This window comes from Carassius auratus, chromosome 14 (assembly GCF_003368295.1).
Source record: "Carassius auratus strain Wakin chromosome 14, ASM336829v1, whole genome shotgun sequence".
Classification (NCBI taxonomy): Eukaryota; Metazoa; Chordata; class Actinopteri; order Cypriniformes; family Cyprinidae; genus Carassius; species Carassius auratus.
Genome location: NC_039256.1, coordinates 2910160 through 2929568, shown reverse-complemented (window position 1 = coordinate 2929568; position 19409 = coordinate 2910160). Strand labels below are relative to the sequence as shown.

At 40.4% G+C, this 19409-nt stretch overlaps 2 protein-coding genes across 2 annotated transcripts in view; both read right to left on the bottom strand.

Moving 5' to 3' along the window:
* Positions 1-10659: 10659 nt before the first annotated feature.
* LOC113113430 (calnexin) lies at positions 10660-13340 on the bottom strand. The gene is made up of 12 exons (XM_026279609.1): positions 13259-13340; positions 13027-13175; positions 12841-12914; positions 12698-12750; positions 12423-12564; positions 12263-12344; positions 11949-12141; positions 11723-11843; positions 11485-11635; positions 11299-11418; positions 11112-11211; positions 10660-11026 (listed from the first exon to the last, which is right to left on the bottom strand). Exons 2-12 carry the CDS (start codon positions 13084-13086, stop codon positions 10947-10949), a joined length of 1176 nt encoding a protein of 391 aa, XP_026135394.1. The 5' UTR covers positions 13087-13175; positions 13259-13340; the 3' UTR covers positions 10660-10946.
* Positions 13341-14139: 799 nt separating this feature from the next.
* The window catches only part of LOC113113429 (ribosomal protein S6 kinase alpha-6-like), a 32519-nt gene continuing 27249 nt past the window's right edge, over positions 14140-19409 (bottom strand). Inside the window, exons 15-22 of the mRNA XM_026279608.1 lie at positions 16677-16799; positions 16520-16609; positions 16288-16446; positions 16043-16204; positions 15884-15960; positions 15159-15276; positions 14949-15089; positions 14140-14882 (exon numbers count right to left, since the gene is read on the bottom strand). Of these exons, the coding sequence (XP_026135393.1) occupies positions 14754-14882; positions 14949-15089; positions 15159-15276; positions 15884-15960; positions 16043-16204; positions 16288-16446; positions 16520-16609; positions 16677-16799 (999 nt within the window). The 3' untranslated portion in view covers positions 14140-14753. The remainder of the gene's footprint in view (positions 14883-14948; positions 15090-15158; positions 15277-15883; positions 15961-16042; positions 16205-16287; positions 16447-16519; positions 16610-16676; positions 16800-19409) is intronic.

Here is a 19409-nt window from a genome sequence, read left to right as displayed (position 1 = left end):
AATACGGACCAGTCATGCGACAGACAACAGACTCCGTGAGAATCGTTTGAATGAACCTGCAATTTTCTGTTATTAAATTTCAAAACCCAGACGAAAGAAAAGCGCGCAGTCGTGAGGCAATCGTGTATACCAGTGCCCCAAATTTACATGACGTTACTCCTACAACCAACCTTTAAAGGCCGTGTTGCAGGGTTAATTTTTTAACGAATTTGTGCAATTTGCTTGTTGGTAATAAATATTTAAACTGTTATCCATTGTATTTTATGTTGTTGGGTATCACAAAACGGAATATAATACGAAAAAGTAGGTACTATCTTACAGCGGTCTCCTTTCCCCCACAATGCATTGCATCACGTCACGTTGGGGAGAGAATTTACCAAAGCACGCCTTGAGAGCATTGAGAGTGACTATAGAGACGAGTATCAGACGAGAGCTTTCAGATAGCTCAGATTATAGATAAATACATATATATATATATAGATAGATAGATAGACAGACGGATAGATAGAGAGATATCGACCAACAGCGACCCAAATGCACTCGCTTCCCTACAGCACAAGCTTTTCAGCGTAGTTTCCATGTGTCCAAAATTAAACCCGTGTTTTATGAGTCCAGAGTACGATTAATCCGCCTACTACTGTTCCCCCGCCGCCACGTCTCGTAGATGGGGAACCAACATATTCGGTTAATCGTATTCTGGACTCGAGACGGAGGGGACGAGGATTCCAGTACCTGGTGGACTGGGAAGGTTATGGTCCGGAGGAGAGGAGTTGGGTACCTGCTAGGGGCATATTGGGTATTGGGTTTTGCACTTTGTGGTGAGGTCTGTGTGTTTCGCATCTGCACTGATTAGGTTGTAGGCGTCACCGTTAATTGTCATCAGCAGCAGCTGCCACTCATTACTCATCCACTATATAATGGCTTGTCTCACGTCTTGTGTTTGTGAGGATGTTGTTTAATGTCTGAACCCTTGTCTTATGCTTCTGTGTTGTTTGCGTTGGATGTCCATGTCTTCCCCCGGAACCTCATCCACTCTCCGCACTTCCACAAAGCATCAAGACTTACCTTCGGCTCTATTCCCCGCAGTTTCTGTGCCATCCTCTCCTGCTGCCTTTTCACCATCTTGGATTGTTGTCTTCCCAGCATTGTTTTTGTACTCTTGATTGTTTGTCTAATTCTCATTAAATTGTTAAATCGCACTTGTTTCCAGCTCCTCCTTCACACAGTCGTCACATATATATATATATATATATATATATATATATATTATGTGTGTGTGTCGTTATTGTGCACTGCTGCCCGTAGACTAGCTCCAGTGCTCATTGATGCGATGCCACCTCTTCCTCATCCCAGTCAGTCGCTATGGTTCTGATGCTGCGCTCCAGGCTGGTTTTTGAGCTCGTAATAACTATTTCATACCACTACTAACGACTTTGTACCGTTCCAGGCAAGTTACGCCAAACTTTCTAAGCAAGGAATTGTAACTAGATTATTTATTTTATTGCAACGTTACATTGACCTAAAATCGTTTTTTCAACGTGTACCACTTGCATAAACACTGCATCCGCAGGCAGTATTATTCGTATGGGCTTCCATCGTTGTTTCGCGTGCTGTGTGACCTCTGAACTCGGAGTACATCGATCTAGTACACACATTTGATTGCCGTTCCAGTGCACTTTCACAGGTTTAAGGTTGGAAAAACACGGGTTACGGGTTGCCTGGAACGTGGCATCATGCCAAGCTGAGGCTACCTTTCCTCCACTTCTCCCCAACGTGACGTCATCACCGAGTTGCGTAAAAAAACAGTTAATACCAAAAACTTAAAAAAATAGGTCTTTAAGACCATTTTTGAGACATTTTAAAAATGATATACATATCTTGAGTGATTTATGTACCCATTAATCGAAAGTGGGGGTTAACTTGCAACATTGCCTTTAAGAGGGGAGCGTAAAACAAGTTATATTCGTCTTAGTGCACCAGCACTAATTAAATGTACAGTAATAGTGTTTTTATGGTTTATTCATATTGAATATTGTTATGCATCTATCAGAATACCCTATAATTACAGCAGTTTCTCTAATGTTTCTCATGTTTTTTAAAATGTGTTTTACTAAATGTGTTTATACTTATGTTTTAGACAATGGACTTTTTCGTGAAGGAAAAATTGCAACAATAGAATTTCTGCCTGTTAACTGAAACATCTCAAGGTAAGTAACCTATTTAAATTAATAATACATATGTTTTAAATTTTACTTAGACCTATGACTTCAATAAATTATGAAAAAAGAAAAATGAGGTGAAATAAGTTGCATTCTGTCCAACAAAGCTTCCTTTCATTTATAGTGTACTTTTGTTCCTCCCTACAAGTCCAAATCAGTCAAAGGGTAAAGGGTGGTCAAATTTACTCACATTAGCCGCAAATATTGCCACAAATTTTCTGGAGGAGTGAGAACTGGTTTAGTCTGTCTCTTAGTGGGTTGGGTTGAAATAACCCACAGATGGGAAGGTGCTATACCAACCCATAGTTGGGTTACAGGTTGGGTTATTTTTAAATCCAACATTTTCTCATAGATCCTTATAAAATAGGAAGGAGGAAGTCAAGTGATGTCGTAAGTCTGATTGTTATTACAAAATGTAAAAAACGGTAACACCAGTGGCACAAATCCTGCTGACCACTGTTTTCACTGTTTATATTTTTAGAATATCTATTAAGCATTTTATTTTATTTTGCCATTTGTATCATATATTTGATAGTTATGAGTACATTTTTGTAATTTAAATGATAGAAAATGACCCACATATAGCTCTGTTGTGTGTGTTTCAACAGCCTAAAATCAGTTGTTTTAAACCGCATTGCTTAAAAACATTAATTTTTCGAGACCACCCACACAGCAACGTGACGTGAGCGTCTGCCGTCATTCAAATGATGAAATTTCGTCCATCTGATTTATATCGTCCTATCGCCCAGCTCTGGTACCTAGTACTTTAGTACCACTTCGGTTGAGATTCCAAGTGAACCGTACCAGAACATGACGTGTAAACTCTGCTGATCACGGATTGGACAGAGAGAACCGTCACTACCTGCATCAATGAACTATCAACACAAACACAACAGAACCGCTAGGTTTAATCCAGCACAGCCAGTGATAATAGTGGGAGCAGATCCTGCGAGAGCTTGATGGGGCGACGTGGAGTCATAGCAGTGCAACTATAACAACGTGAATAATCCTGTCCACTCTAAAGCAGTACTACACTACAAACAGAGCCGAGCGCAGTCATACCACACAGTGGAAATCCAGGTTTCTAAAGTGCCTGAGTGTCTTCATGCATGCTTTATGTGCCATCTTACCCTCACAACCACACTTACTTCTAACTTTTAATAAGAAATTGTAGTAAATTGGACCACAGATCATTTAGACCACAAAACAGTGCATTTGATGAATTAACGTGCATTGTTCTGAAGACATCAACTGAAAGTAAAACCTAGAGACACATGTAGTCATGTCAGTTGTGTGTGGTGATCTGTGGTTCAGGTGCTGGTGATGCAACACTTCAGAGGACTGAGGGTGTGAAGTGTTGTGTGTGTCGCTGTTTGCACCTGCATCACACACACACACACACACACTCCGCTAGCTCCCTTCTCTCTGTCTCTCTCTCTCCGCTCATGAGGTTTGGACTATTAACACTATGCAGCACAATGTAGCACTTGTGCTCTGCAGGGCTGATTGTCCACATGTGGTTGAACCGTAAACATCTGTGGCTGCAGCTCCCTGTCTCTATCTGATGTGTGCAGAAGTCAACCGTTAGTGTTTTCTCACCATCTTTTGTTTTAGTTTTTTCAATGCATAGTCACTCTCCTTCAGCTTCCTATGTGTGATTGGTTGCAGATCTCAAATGAAAGGCTGGAAGTATTGGGTCGCGTGCCAATTGAAAAACAGTTTGTGCACTCTCACTTTGAGAAGTTGAGCTCTTCGCACCTTTGCAAAATCTTCCCACCGTTTGGGGTGTTGCATTTTTCTTTTCTTTTTTTTTCGGTATCTGAAATCTACCACCCTTTTTTTTTTTTTTTACTTTCATAAACTGAAACATGTTTTCATCCCATCAGTGAGATTTAAATTATATGTTGTCCTCTGAATAGGAAATGTCCTCTGGAAATTAAATCTGGTAAATCGAGTTTTCGGAGATGAAGGTGTTCTTTGCGAAAGCTGAACTGTCAGTAAAGTAATGATCCTACAGCAGGACAACAGAGTTCAGAGCTCAGAGTTCATCCCAAGTCAAGTCCCCTTTAACTATCTAGCGCTAGAAACGTGGCTTTCTAAGGAAAGATTGCGATCAGGTAGCACACCTAGGTTCCTAACTGATGATGAAGAATTGACAGAGCAACCATCAAGTCTTAGACAGTGTTCTAGGTTATTACAAGCAGAGTTTTTAGGTCCTATAATTAACACCTCTTTTTTATTTTATTTTTGTTTTAGAATTTTAGCAGTAGGAAATTACTAGACATCCAGTTTTTTTTTTATATCAGCTATGCGTTAGAATTTGTTAGTTTTGCAAATTGTTAACACGTACTTCTTTAACACTTATATAATATCCTATTTCGGTAACACTTTCTATGAAGCCCATATTTATAATACATTATAAGTGTATTCTTAAGGCATTATAATGAACGCATAATACATTATTAAAAAAAATTATAATATGTTGTATCATCTCATGAATATTCATAAAAACAGTTTTAATATATTATAATATTTATTTATTTTTGGTTATAGCTTTTAAGAGTATGATACTTTATAACACAATGAACATGTTGCATCAACTTTTACAAATGGATTATATTTCTCATAGTTATAATGTTTTATAAGTCTCATATCTTGCCATCTTTCTGATGCTACTTTACTTAAAGCGGTCAAAGTACATTTTTAAGTAGTAATAATAATATTAATAATAAATAAAATAATTCTCTCAAACAGTCATAAGGTCTGATATCAGATCAGATGAATGAGTAATATTACACGTTTGCTTTGAACTATTTATATTGTTATATTAGTTGGATTATTTTGATGGTACCCTTCAGACAGCTGTTGCTATTGCTTATAGTCGATCGATTAAGGGGACAATCAAAATAAAATCTAACCATATAAAACACTGTTTGTTTTTTCAGTTGCAGTATTAAGCTCACATCTATTAATTAACATTGTCTCCACAGGAAACAATCAAATAACACAACATCTAACCACTCACAAGCTGAAGTAAGATACTGTGCAGATCTTAAACAATGTCAAGATATGATACAGTCCATTATACTGTACATGAAGTAGATTTAATATGGTGTTCATTGTGTGTTATACATAATCATACTCTTAAACTTATAACCGGAAATACATAAGTATTATGATGTATTATAATTGTTGTTATGATTATTCATGAGTTGATATAAGGTTTTTTATAATGCATTAAGAATACACTTATAATGTATTATAAACACAGGCTTCATAGAAAGTGTTAGCCCTATTTCTTTATAAAACATCTACTAAAGATGATCTGCTGCAGGTTTGAACCTGTTAGATCTGTTAGAAGTCTTTTTTTTTATTAGAATATGCAAAATGTACATAGATTTGGATCACAAACAGGGAAAACAAATAAACAAACAAACAAACAAACAAACAAGCAAAACAAAATCAATACAGTCAGGAACTAACAGATGCGTGCGTTTGTGTGTGTGTATGTGTGTGTGCATGTAAAGGTAACGGGGTGGACGTGTCACAGTACATACTTTGGAAAAACAAAAGCAAGATATACAGTCTTGTTCAAAATAATAGCAGTACAATGTGACTAACCAGAATAATCAAGGTTTTTAGTATATTTTTTATTGCTACGTGGCAAACAAGTTACCAGTAGGTTCAGTAGATTGTCAGAAAACAAACAAGACCCAGCATTCATGATATACACGCTCTTAAGGCTGTGCAATTGGGCAATTAGTTGAAAGGGGTGTGTTCAAAAAAATAGCAGTGTCTACCTTTGACTGTACAAACTCAAAACTATTTTGTACAAACATTTTTTTTTCTGGGATTTAGCAATCCTGTGAATCACTAAACTAATATTTAGTTGTATGACCACAGTTTTTTAAAACTGCTTGACATCTGTGTGGCATGGAGTCAACCAACTTGTGGCACCTCTCAGCTGTTACTCCACTCCATGATTCTTTAACAACATTCCACAATTCATTCACATTTCTTGGTTTTGCTTCAGAAACAGCATTTTTGATATCACCCCACAAGTTCTCAATTGGATTAAGGTCTGGAGATTGGGCTGGCCACTCCATAACATTAATTTTGTTGGTTTGGAACCAAGACTTTGCCCGTTTACTAGTGTGTTTTGGGTCATTGTCTTGTTGAAACAACCATTTCAAGGGCATGTCCTCTTCAGCATAGGGCAACATGACCTCTTCAAGTATTTTAACATATGCAAACTGATCCATGATCCCTGGTATGCGATAAATAGGCCCAACACCATAGTAGGAGAAACATGCCCATATCATGATGCTTGCACCTCCATGCTTCACTGTCTTCACTGTGTACTGTGGCTTGAATTCAGAGTTTGGGGGTCGTCTCACAAACTGCCTGTGGCCCTTGGACCCAAAAAGAACAATTTTACTCTCATCAGTCCACAAAATGTTCCTCCATTTCTCTTTAGGCCAGTTGATGTGTTCTTTGGCAAATTGTAACCTCTTCTGCACATGCCTTTTTTTTAACAGAGGGACTTTGCGGGGGATTCTTGAAAATAGATTAGCTTCACACAGACGTCTTCTAACTGTCACAGTACTTACAGGTAACTCCAGACTGTCTTTGATCATCCTGGAGGTGATCATTGGCTGAGCCTTTGCCATTCTGGTTATTCTTCTATCCATTTTGATGGTTGTCTTCCGTTTTCTTCCACGTCTCTCTGGTTTTGCTCTCCATTTTAAGGCATTGGAGATCATTTTAGCTGAACAGCCTATCATTTTTTGCACCTCTTTATAGGCTTTCCCCTCTCTAATCAACTTTTTAATCAAAGTACGCTGTTCTTCTGAACAATGTCTTGAACGACCCATTTTCCTCAGCTTTCAAATGCATGTTCAACAAGTGTTGGCTTCATCCTTAAATAGGGGCCACCTGATTCACACCTGTTTCTTCACAAAATTGATGACCTCAGTGATTGAATGCCACACTGCTATTTTTTTGAACACACCCCTTTCAACTAATTCAACTAATTGCCCAATTGCACAGCCTTAAGAGCGTGCATATCATGAATGCTGGGTCTCATTTGTTTTCTGAGAATCTACTGAACCTACTGGTAACTTGTTTGCCACGTAGCAATAAAAAAATATACGAAAAACCTTGATTATTCTGGTTAGTCACATTGTACTGCTATTATTTTGAACAAGACTGTATATGCAAATAAACATACATACATAAACATGTATTAGTCAGTATATGAAAACAAATAACAGATATAAATAAAACAACTATAAAGAAATCAATCTCTACTTCTACAATAACTGCTACTACTACTACATCAGTAACTTGAATAATGACAATGGTATTAATACTTGATAGTAATGATAAGATAACAGAAGGATAAATCAAAACAGTAATAATAATAATAAAAACAATAGTATAAGTAATAATATTAATGATAGTAATGATATTAATGATAGTAATGAAGAGGTTAGGGGAGGTTGGGAAATCAGGAAGAGGACAAAATAATAATAATAATAATAATAATAATAATAATAATAATAATCCACCTCCCCCTCCCCCCCTTTTCCCTTCCCTTGGATATTTAATTTAATATCAGACGCAATTTCTATCTCTTCCTAACCCCCCCCCCCACCTCTTGTTTAGTACTGATGAAGGTGTTGTTGGGGAATGACTCCAGACAAAGAGGATCTTCAATAGAGATGTATTCAGTTAATACATTTTTCCACATTGAAATGCAAATGGTATTTCTTGATTTCCAGTTCATGAGGATAGTTTTCTTGCCCATAGTTAGGAACACCAATAGTAATTGACCATTTGAATTATTTATATCTATTGTGGATATGTCACCTAGTATGCAGAGAGAGGGAGACAGTGGGATGTGACATCCCATAAAGTTGGAGTGAGTTGGTAACCTTTTCCCCAAATGTTTTAACTGAGGTGCAATGCCATAAGGTGTGAAGATAAGTGTCAGGAGTGTTTTGTGTGCAGTGTGAACATGTCTCTGAGGTGAAACCCATTTAAAATCATTTCTGCCCAGTTAGATGAGCTCTGTGAAGTGCTTTATACTGTAGGAGTTGTAAGTTAGCATTTTTAGTCATGGAGTATATGTTTCTGCAAAAACATAGTCCAAAAATCAGCATTGGGAGTAATGGATAAGTCTGATTCCCATTTAGTGGTAGCTAGAGCTAATGCGTTGTCTGCTTTTGATATCATTTTTTATATTTTGGAGAGTAATTTTTTGGAGGAAGATATAATAATAAACTCAGAGATTTGAGGGGAAAGGTCTAAATTGATTGATTGGTTAAGTAATTTTGATTTAATTGACGATTTGATTTGTAAATATTCCAAGAAGCAATTACAACCCAATGCTGTATGTCTGGGTTATATAGGAAAATGGTACCAGGTTGTTATTATTAATAATATGCTGTAGTTGTGTGATTCCCTTATCTGTCCATGTGCGAAAGTTTAGTGGCTTCTTGTTAGCTAAAAAATCTGGGTTATTCCAAATTGGGGTGTGTTTACATGGTATGAGTGGGGGATTTGTGATCTGATGGAGCTTCCACCAGGCTGTCAGAGTTGCTTCTATTGTTGGCAGTTTAAAACAATGATGTTTTTTGATTGTTTGACTGTGAAAAGGTATTTCTGAGATGCTAATGTCCTTGCAGATTGATTGTTCAATATCTTGCCATGTGTATTCTGAAGAGTTCGGTTGAATCCATTTGTATATGTTTTGGAGTTGATTTGCCAGAAAATAATTATAAAAATGTGGTGCCTCTAATCCAGCTTGTGATTTTGGTTTCTGTAGGGTTGTTAGTTTAATTCTTGGGGTCTTGTTTTTCCAGTAGAATCTGTCAGAAGTCTAGCACTGATCAAACACAGCAGATCACCCTCAGGTCATCATCTGAGATCAGGAGGAGTGTGTTTCTTCATCAGTGGATGCTCTGCAGTGAATGGGTGCCGTCAGAAGGAGAGTCTGATAAAAACATCTCAATAATCTACAGCACTCCAGTCCATCAGTGAACATCTGGAGAAGACACAAGATGCGTGTTTGTAAAAAAACATAATTTTTAACTTTTAATTGTTGCTTTCGGCTAGAATATATATATTAGTGCCACCTTGTGGCCAGAGTGCTTCTAAAACATTAAAAGTTTGATATTAATTAATAGGTATTTAGACAATGTTTGTAAAACTGCTTTTTCGATCATATTTATCATATGTGTGTTCCAGATAAAAGCATTATTTTAACAGGCAACTTAGCATAATTATACAAGCATTTCTTTACTTTTTGAACACATAGCTTCAATGTTATTTTAACACATTATTTTGGTTTTCACCACAATTCAATATATATATTGAATTGTGGTGAAAACCAAAATAATGTGTTAAAATAACAATCAATATATATATATTTAGACTGCACACGAGTACCAATTTGAGTCCCTTTTCTTATCTGCTTGAGCAAATGCACAGAATATTATTTTAATGGCTGTTCTGACAAGTGTCCACATGAAGGTGATCAGTAATTGAGCGGTTCTTCAGCCCAAACCAGAGCAGGTTCCCGTCATCCTCCAGCTCTAAAAACTGGTTTCATTTTTTTCATATTGAGATGCACAAATGACTCTTGAAATGTACATTTTGTAATTATGTGTACAGCTTAAATAAACAAAAATGCCCATATCCTGTGTGGGACAAGTTTTTTTTTCTTCTTCTTTTTTTCAGGAAAATCAGTCTAATACATTTTCGTTCAATTATATTTTCTGATTATTATTTAGAATTTTGAGGGGATTTCACGATACTATACAATATTTATACATTTTATCCCATTGGAAATAATATGTTTTCTATTGAAATATTTATTTATTAATTTTCAACAAATGCAATATTTAACATTAAAACAATGAAAGCGTTTAAAAAGTGAGGAGAGTTGTGCATCTAGCTCCTGCATCTCTACAGAGGATTCTGGGTTCCAGTGGTGTTTTAGACATAACTTCTTCATTTTATTAGGTTCTGCATTTAGATATACATGTACAGATATTATAAAACACTACTTTTTGTCAAGCTTTAGATATGTTTGGTTTTGCATTATGATTAACAATAAAATCTGCATCTTTTGTTACAAAGGGAACACATCTTGTTACTCAGAGATCAGGAACACCTGTTATGAAAAAACACAAGGATGATCCAACAGTAGTGTGTGTGTGTGTGTGTCACAGCTGTACTCTGTATTATCGTCTCTTTTTTTAGTTGTTGTTTGGATGTTTTTGACTACATGAAACTGAATATTATGATTAAATACTTAAGGTTTTAATAGAGCTAGTGAAATAAAACCCCACAGCTTTTGAACCTTCACTCTTTCACTCTTTCTCTTATGTTAATAAAGTCGGTCAGTCGCTGTGTTGAACATCACAAACCAATCGAAGGGGCTTCAAGGCTTTTAATGCAACTGAACGCATTTAAGACAAACACCACCACAGTATAAGAACACCGCATCTGAGGAGTGCTGAGCTTCACCTCTTCTTGCATGTTCATTTATTCTTCATCCATGCATTAATTTATAATCATTTAAACATTGTGTCATTCCATTTAATCACATACTCATTTATAATAATGATTACTAATACTGATTTGATTGATTGATTTGTTAATATGACATTATTTTCATCTCCTGTTGTTGAGGTTGTAGTGGACGAGATCATGACGTCTTCATGGTGCTGAACCTGAGCTGTGTGTGCTCCTCGCTCTCCTGACCGCTCTGCTCTCGGCCGCCGCTGCTGCTGCTGGACCTGACACACACACACACACACACACACACACGAGGGTCAGCAGGGGTCAGAGGTCAGAGGTCAGCAGGAGCTCGGCGTCCCTCACCTTCAGCACGAGAGAGCAGCTCCTCAGTGTCCTGACGCCGCTCCTTCTGAGGCTCGTCCGTCTTCTTATAGTAATAGTCCTGATCTGGAGGACCGAACCGCTGACACACACACACACACACACACACACACACCACCCGTCTGTGTATGCTCTCACATATGTGTTGTCTATAATCACATATATTTACCTTGTCAGGCCACATGAAGCTGATGAAGAGGATGATGGGAAGGCCCACGGTGACGACGTACACCCCCCAGAGCCAGGGTCTCTTCAGCGTGGCCATCAGCAGCTTCTCGATCACTCCGGGCTACGAGAGACACACAGAAGAAGTGAACCTAGCGGATGAGTTCAGTGAGAGCTGATGAACACTTACGCTCTTCCTCTGACCCCACGTGTCTTGTGTCCAGCGCTGGGCTTCTTCCACACGGTCGGAGAGGAAGATGTTGTCGAACATCACGTCTGCGGTGAGGGACCACAGCTCAAAGCCCAGCGCAGACACGGAGCTCAGCGTGAACGGCTCGGACCTGAAACACACACCGCATCATGTGTGACATCAGCAGAATAACCCTGATACGCCGAAAACAAGGGGTGGGTGTGAGAGGGGAACTAACCCAGCGCTCGATGAGTCCTCCTGATCCTCAGCTCGTGAGGAGAGCATGTCCTCCAGAAGACTGCCCTTGTGAATCAGTGTGAGGTCAACCAGGATCTCAAACCTGTGGTCAGGATACACGTCTGAAAGAGACGCAGAACAACATCCTGCAACACCAGACGCTTCCCAAACACCACCTCACAGAAGCGCGCGCGCCCGTGTGTGTGTGTGTGTGTGTGTGCGCTCACTCAGACTGTAGAGGTGTGGACGCTGGTCAGTGAAGTACTCGCTGAGGTCCAGCTCCGGCTGTGGAGCGTGTTTCTCCAGGTACGTCCCTGAGACCGGGTCACGGTGACGAACGATGAAGTGGATCTTGTGTGAGCTGCCGCACTTATCGGGGCCGAACATGATGGAGTACGGCGTGGCATCGCTGAACCCGCTCTAGAACCACAAGCACTGTTCAGCTCCTCACATACAGTAGATACATCATACAGTTACTGTTATACAGTCTGCTCGCTTCACTCGGTGTTTGAAGCACTGAGCTAAACGCGTCTGACGTTACCAAGCGGAGATCATCTGTGTGAGACAGCAGCTTGATGTAGGCTCCACCGCAGTCGACCGTCTCAGGGAAGAAGACCTCGTACCTGCAGAGGATTCGGGAGGAGACTGAGTCGGGTCACTGTGCTGGGGTTTAAAGGGTGGTGTTTGAGCGGATGTCTTACTGTAGGAACAGTGGTCTGTCGCTGAAGTGAAAGGTCTTCCTCAGGTACGCAGAGATGGCGTGGTGTTTACCGGGAGACTTGAGCACCAGACCTCTGTTTCCTAATAACCTGCGCTCTCTGGACTCCTCTATAGCCCACTCTCCTGTGAGGAACCCACCGCTCTCGGTTATTTATTACTGCATTATAACCCCTTCATTATAGCCCCCCGTGGAGCGCTGCTCAGTGGTCTATGCTGTAAGATCCAACATTCACATTTATTTGCACTGAATGCATACCGTCATATTTGAGAAGCTGCTCATCTTTCACTGCTTTGGACACAACCCAGTTTCTTCAGAGCGAACAAGAAAAACATCTGGAGTTAGTGAGCATTAAACACTTCCTAGAGTGAACTAACACACTGAGAGAGACTGGGTCTGACCTGTCCAGCGCTCCTGCGTCGAAGGGCTCGGCGAAGTAAGCCTGCTCTGGGATCGCGACGCGTCTGTACGCGTTCTGACGCGCGACGCGGGCAGTTTGAACATGTTTGAAAGAGAAAAAACAATCCGCTGTAACAATACTCTTATATATAGGTTCGAGTTTCATTCTTCTCTGGATGTTTGTGTACCTGTGCTGCGCTGAAGTGAGGCGAACACAAGCAGCAGCAGAAGAGCAGACAGCGCATCATCTCCGGATCTCTGTTCGGTGACTGACTCCTGCGCGAGCCGAGCAGCTTCCGGTGTCTGGAGCTCGTTCACGCGGACTCTGGACTCTGTCCTTCAGAAACACGGAGAGATGAGCGAGGAGTCTAGTGTTCATCAAAGAATCATTAACGAGACGCTTATTTAATCATTACTCACCTGATAACACTGAGCTGTGCGGGGACGAGCATTCCGGTCACGCGCCTGTAACCATCAGTGTCGAGGAAAGATGCTTTTAAAAGTTATGCGCTACAGTACTGCATTACTCCCTTAGAAAAGTAACTCATTGCGTTCCTTAGTTACTTATTATGGAAAGTAATGCATTACGTTACGTTTTCTCATCTGGGCTGAGCTTGCTTGCTTTTAATATATATATATATATATATATATATATATATATATATATATATATATATATATATATATATATATATATATTTGGTAAAGGCTATTTCACACCAAAAGTGAGAAGAACGAGTCTCGGGCTGAAGTAAACTCCCGTGTGTCCAGCAGGGGGCGCTCACTCCTGACCCCTCCACACGAGGACACACACAGCACCCTGTATTTATTTGATCCAGAATACAGCACAATCAGGAATGTTGTGAAATATTATTCTAATGTAAAGCAGCCGTTTTCTGTGTGAATCTCTATTAAAGTGTAATGTATTTCTGTGATGCTCCGCTGTATTTTCAGCATCATTCCTCCAGTCTTCAGTGTCACATGATCTTCAGAAATCAGCTGCTTTATTTTTAACATTATTATAATTATGTTGAAAACAGCGGAGAAGAGTTTTTTTCAGGTTTCTTTGATTAATAAAAAGTTCAGAAGAACTGCATTTATCTGAAATAGAAATCTTTTGTAACATTATAAATGTTTTTATCATGACTTCTGATTAATCTATCATCCTTACTAAATAAAAGTCTTAATTTCTATCATATTTTATGAGCTTATGAAGTTGATAAATCAAATCCACAATCCCTGCTCATCGTGACGGCTGGTACAACCACGATTCTTGGCAATTAAAACACAGAAGAAAAGCATCATGTCAATAATGTTCTTTAATGTCAATATGTACATCACCTGAAAGAAAAATAAAACTTTAAAAATAAGTGAAATAAATACAATATGATACAATTTCCACAATGTCTTTAAAAAGTTGAATGGAATCATTTTTCGCTCCATCTGGATCAGAGAGATGCGGTTTCAATCTCGTCTACATTCATTCGCCTGGTGCGACTTTATAAATATAGATTTACTCCACCTTCAGCTCATGTTCTTCCCAGGAGCGGCCCGAGACGAGCCTCGAGGATCCACACACACACACACACACACACACACACACACACGAGCCGAGCAGACGCTAACACTGAGAGCTTCTGAGGTAATGCCATCAGGACAGATGGAGAACGGGGACAGATGCGCAGGTCACGAGTCATGCCTGTTTCAGCTGAAGAGGGGAAAACTGAAGTATGTAGAAGATCTTCTCGTACCACATCCTGGAGAAATCAGCGAACACCAACCAATCCTGACATCCAGGAAATCTGCAGGAAAAGGGGCTTGATTGTCACCAAATGTTCAGACAGGCGTCCTGTCCTCTCTGCACAAACCACACGCGCTGGACTCTTCCTGGTGAGATCTGGGTCACGTCAGCTCCTCAGGACATGTCTGCAGACGTCAGCTTCTTCATGTTCCTGCGCTGAGCCAGACTGGAGGCAGCCACCGGCTCCAGCAGAGGTTTACACGTCTGGTGGTTGAGCGCCGAGTAGGTGGCAGCCATCGCCCCCTAGAGACACACACAGAGATGAGACACACACACACACACATGCACACACACACACACCAGCCGTACCTTGACCAGGTGAGGCGCCTCGTGGCGTGTGAGCTGGAAGTGTGGGTTCTGGTCCCGGAGGGCGATCCAGGAGTGCTTGAGCACCTGTTCAGCGGAGTATCTCTGGTGAGGGTCCACGTGCAGCATGTGAGACAGCAGATCCTGCACACAGACGCCGCTCAGCATCCAGCACAGTGTTTAACTCTCACATCACCGACCCATCATAGCTACCTTGGAGGAGTCGGACACCGAGTCCCAGTTCCCTCCGCTCAGGGAGAACTTCCCACAGCCGATGCGTGACAGGATCTCCTCCGGCGTGTCGTTGGGGCCGTTGGCGAACGGTGTGTATCTACACAAACACAGCACAATTATTACTATTATTATTGTTTCTTAGTAAAAGCAGCGCGAAGACAGCAAATTAAAAAAAGTTAGCAAAAAAACCTTTTTTAAAGGGGTTATATGATGTTTCTAAAAATAACATTATGTTGTGTATTTGATGTAATGAAATATCTTTATGTGATTAAAGATTCAAAATACATTATTTTCCACATACTGTACATTATTGTTTCTCCTCTATGCCCCGCCTTTTGAAACTAGTCAATTTTTACAAAGCTCATCGGTCTGAGAAGCGAGGTGTGCTCTGATTGGCCAGCCATCCACTGCGCTGTGATTGGCCGAATACCTCAAACGTGGGACAGAAATGTTACGCCCCTCACCAGGATCAGGATGAAGTCTTCTTTTGAACATCTGGGCGGAGTTATGCAGATCTTCCCTCATAGTGATGTAGAGGAGTGTTAGAACGAGGTGTTTTAGAGGGGCGTGGACGAGTCTAAAGAACGTCTCTTTGGGTTTAAACATTTTAATCTTTGCGACTCGCATAAACCTTATTAAATCTCATCGTATGACCCCTCTAAGAGCATTCTGACTGTGTGAAGCAGAAGTGTGATGTCACAGACCCCGCCAGCATGGTGTAGAGCAGCACTCCCAGACTCCAGATGTCACAGGCGGCGTCGTAGCCCTGCCTCATCAGCACCTGCAGCACATCACACACACGTGAGCGAGACCTGTGTGTGTGTGTGTGTGTGTGTGTGTGTGTGCGAGCTGCCCGTCCTCACCTCAGGAGCCACGAAGTTAGCCGTGTAGCAGGGCGTCAGCAGCAGCCCGTTGTCTCCTCGCAGCTGCTTGGCGAAGCCGAAGTCACAGATGCGGATGGAGTCGGGGTTTCCTGAATCGTCCATGTAGAGGATGTTACTGGGCTTCAGGTCCCTGTGCACCACCTGCAGGAGCAGCACATCGTCACACACACCTGCTAACACTCACAGTCAGACGGCTGAACCTGAGGACACAGTCGCTCTCTCACCCCCTGGCAGTGCAGGTAGTCCACAGTTTTGGCTATTGTGAAGAGCACAGCGCTGGCCTCTCGCTCCGAGAAAAACTTCTGCCTGAGGATCTTATCCAGCAGCTCGCCGCCCTTCATCAGCTCCGTCACCAGATACACGAAGCGGCCCTCGTCGTACACCTGTCACACACACACACAGCTGAGTGAGCCGCACACACCGCTGGAGATCAGAGACCAGAGCGGTGTCACTCACATCCTTCAGAGTGATGATGTTGGGATGCTGGCCGTATCTCATCAGGATCTCGATCTCCTCTGACGGGTCTCTCTTGCTCTTATCAATGATCTGTTTCACACCAGAGCAGTCACAACACTGCATGTATCTCCCAGAATCCTGTAGGGCAGACACTCACCTTCACAGCAAACTCCATGCAGGTGACTCTGTGTATGCAGCGTTTACAGATAGAGTACGAACCCACGCCGATGTCCTCCTTCAGCTCGTACACGTCTGCAAACTGAGCCACACCTCCGTGCATCTGACACACACACACACACACACACACACACACACACAGAATATAAACAAACACTACATACTAGGGGTGTAGCGGTACATGTATTCATACAGAATATTTCAGTAGGAGTGTTTCAGTTCGGCATGTGTGTGTACTGAACAAATACAGCGTTGTTTGAAACACTGGAAACTTCTTTGTAAACTTCCAGTTTATATACGGTTTCTTTTGATAAGAAAGTCTAATTTTTCAAATTCAAACAACAAATATGAAAAAGTGTGGGCCCCTTCCTGATTTCTTATCTTTTGCATGTTTTTCCACATTTTAGTGTTTCAGATCAAACAAATGTAAATATTAGTCTCAGATAACACAAGTCAACAACATGCAGTTTTTAAAGGAATGTGTTTATTATTAAGGGAAAACTAAATCCCAAACTACTTGGCCCTGTGTGAAGAAGTGTTTGGTTTCTCACACCAGAGTTCAGTTCCTCTAGCCACACTCAGACCTGATTACTGTCACACCTGTTCACAATCTACAAATCTCTTAAAGAGGACCTGCCTTACAACGTGAAGTAGACCAAAAGATCCTCAAGAGCTAGACAAAATTACAGATATTAATTATTGGACCAAAAAACACTACACAGAATCTTGTAGATTACATTCTGCAACTAGACGGATGTACTGTTACTTCCTCTACAGTCAGAAATCTGGGTGTTATATTAGACAACAATTTGTCTTTTGAAAATCATATTTCCAATGTTACAAAAACTGCATTCTTCCATCTTAGAAACATTGCCAAGCTATGAAACATGTTATCTGTTTCTGATGCAGAAAAGCTAGTTCATGCATTCATGACCTCTAGACTGGACTATTGTAATGCACTTCTAGGTGGTTGTCCTGCCTCTTCAATAAACAAGCTACAGGTAGTCCAAAATGCAGCAGCGAGAGTCCTTACGAGGTCAAGAAAATATGATCATATTACCCCAATTTTACAGTCTCTGCACTGGCTACCTATTAAGTTCTGTATCAGTTACAAATTATCATTACTTACCTATAAGGCCCTAAATGGTTTAGCTCCTGCGTACCTAACTAGCCTTCTACCACGCTACAACCCATCACGCACCCTAAGGTCACAAAACGCTGGACTTTTGGTCGTTCCTAGGATAGCAAAGTCCACTAAAGGAGGTAGAGCTTTCTCACATTTGGCTCCCAAACTCTGGAATAGCCTTCCTGATAATGTTCGGGGTTCAGACACACTCTCTCTGTTTAAATCTAGATTAAAAACACATCTCTTTCGCCAAGCATTCGAATAATGTATCTTTTATTTGTGAGTGTAGTTGCATCTGATCAAATGTGCATTTTTATTCTTTAGCTTGGGTTAAACTAATTTTAGTTTGTTGGATCAGCAGCTATGCTAATGATGTCTCTCTGTGTTTCTCTGTTTCTGCTGGGATCTTCATCCCGTGTTAACTAGGATTTACACAAGCTCCAGTCTGGATCCAGAACACCTGAGAAGAGATGATGCTGACCCTCAGAGGACCTCAGATGATGATAACCCTGATTCAACAAACAGAACTAACAATTATTGCTAAATGTGTGACTGAATCATATAATAACTTAATAATATTGATAGTTCATCGTCTAGCTGACTACGTCTTGTATTATTATTATTATTTTTTCTAAAATTCTGTCAAATGTGCACAAACTACTAGCTACTACTAAATATTGTAGAAACATAATTTTCTGTAAAGTTGCTTTGTAACGATTTGTTTTGTAAAAAGCTCTATACAAATAAACTTGAATTGAATTGAATCATGCCGAGATCCAAAGAAATTCAGAAACAAATGAGAAAGTAATTGAGATCTGAAACACACTGTTGTATATGCATCTCAATCATGCTCAATGGGTGACATGTCCAGTGAGTTTTATTGTGTCCAGCCTAAGACACACCTGGGCAATGATCATGCTGTCTAATCATCATCTTAATATGTCACACCTGTGAGGTGGATGGATCATCTCGGCACAGGAGAAGTGCTCACTAACACAGATTTAGACAGATGTGTGAAAGATATTTGAGAGAAATAGGCCTTCTGTTAACCCTCTGCAGTCGATTAACACAGATACGCGTTATGAGTCATTTTCTCCTGATAACCCCGAAAATAACTTAAATTACACTCTCAGTTTTAATCGTACAGATAAGAGCAATACATCAATCAACTCTGTAAAGGGTCTACTTTTTTTTGGATACAGACATAATAACAACAAAGCTTTGTGCACTTATAAAATAAAGATAACAAACAAGGTGCGCTGTCTGCAGCCTTGGTCTGCGCTGATCTTCATTTACAAACACGTCATTAAAATGAACTGTAACTCCGTGAATACTAGGGGTGTAACGATTCACTCGTTTTCTCGATGCATCGATTACAAACCCTGTCGATTCATATGCATCGATCTTGAAACATGATTTTTGAATCGTGAATCACCGATCTCGGACAGAAATCAATTTAAGACGCTAACAATCGAATGAATCGCGATTTCTATAGCGATTCAGTGCTTTCAAAATTTATACACATTAAATTACTACAAGCAAAATTAATGGAGACCTTGAAGAGTGTTCGTGAATCGTGCCTCTAAT

Coding starts and splice junctions, on each gene's coding strand:
- LOC113113430 (XM_026279609.1), bottom strand. CDS start 13,086: ATGATGCGCTGTCTGCTCTTCTGCTGCTGCTTGTGTTCGCCTCACTTC. Junction 12,565..12,697: donor GCAGCTTCTCAAATATGACG/GTATGCATTCAG, acceptor GGTTCCTCACAG/GAGAGTGGGCTATAGAGGAG. Junction 11,636..11,722: donor GAGGACTCATCGAGCGCTGG/GTTAGTTCCCCT, acceptor TGTGTGTTTCAG/GTCCGAGCCGTTCACGCTGA.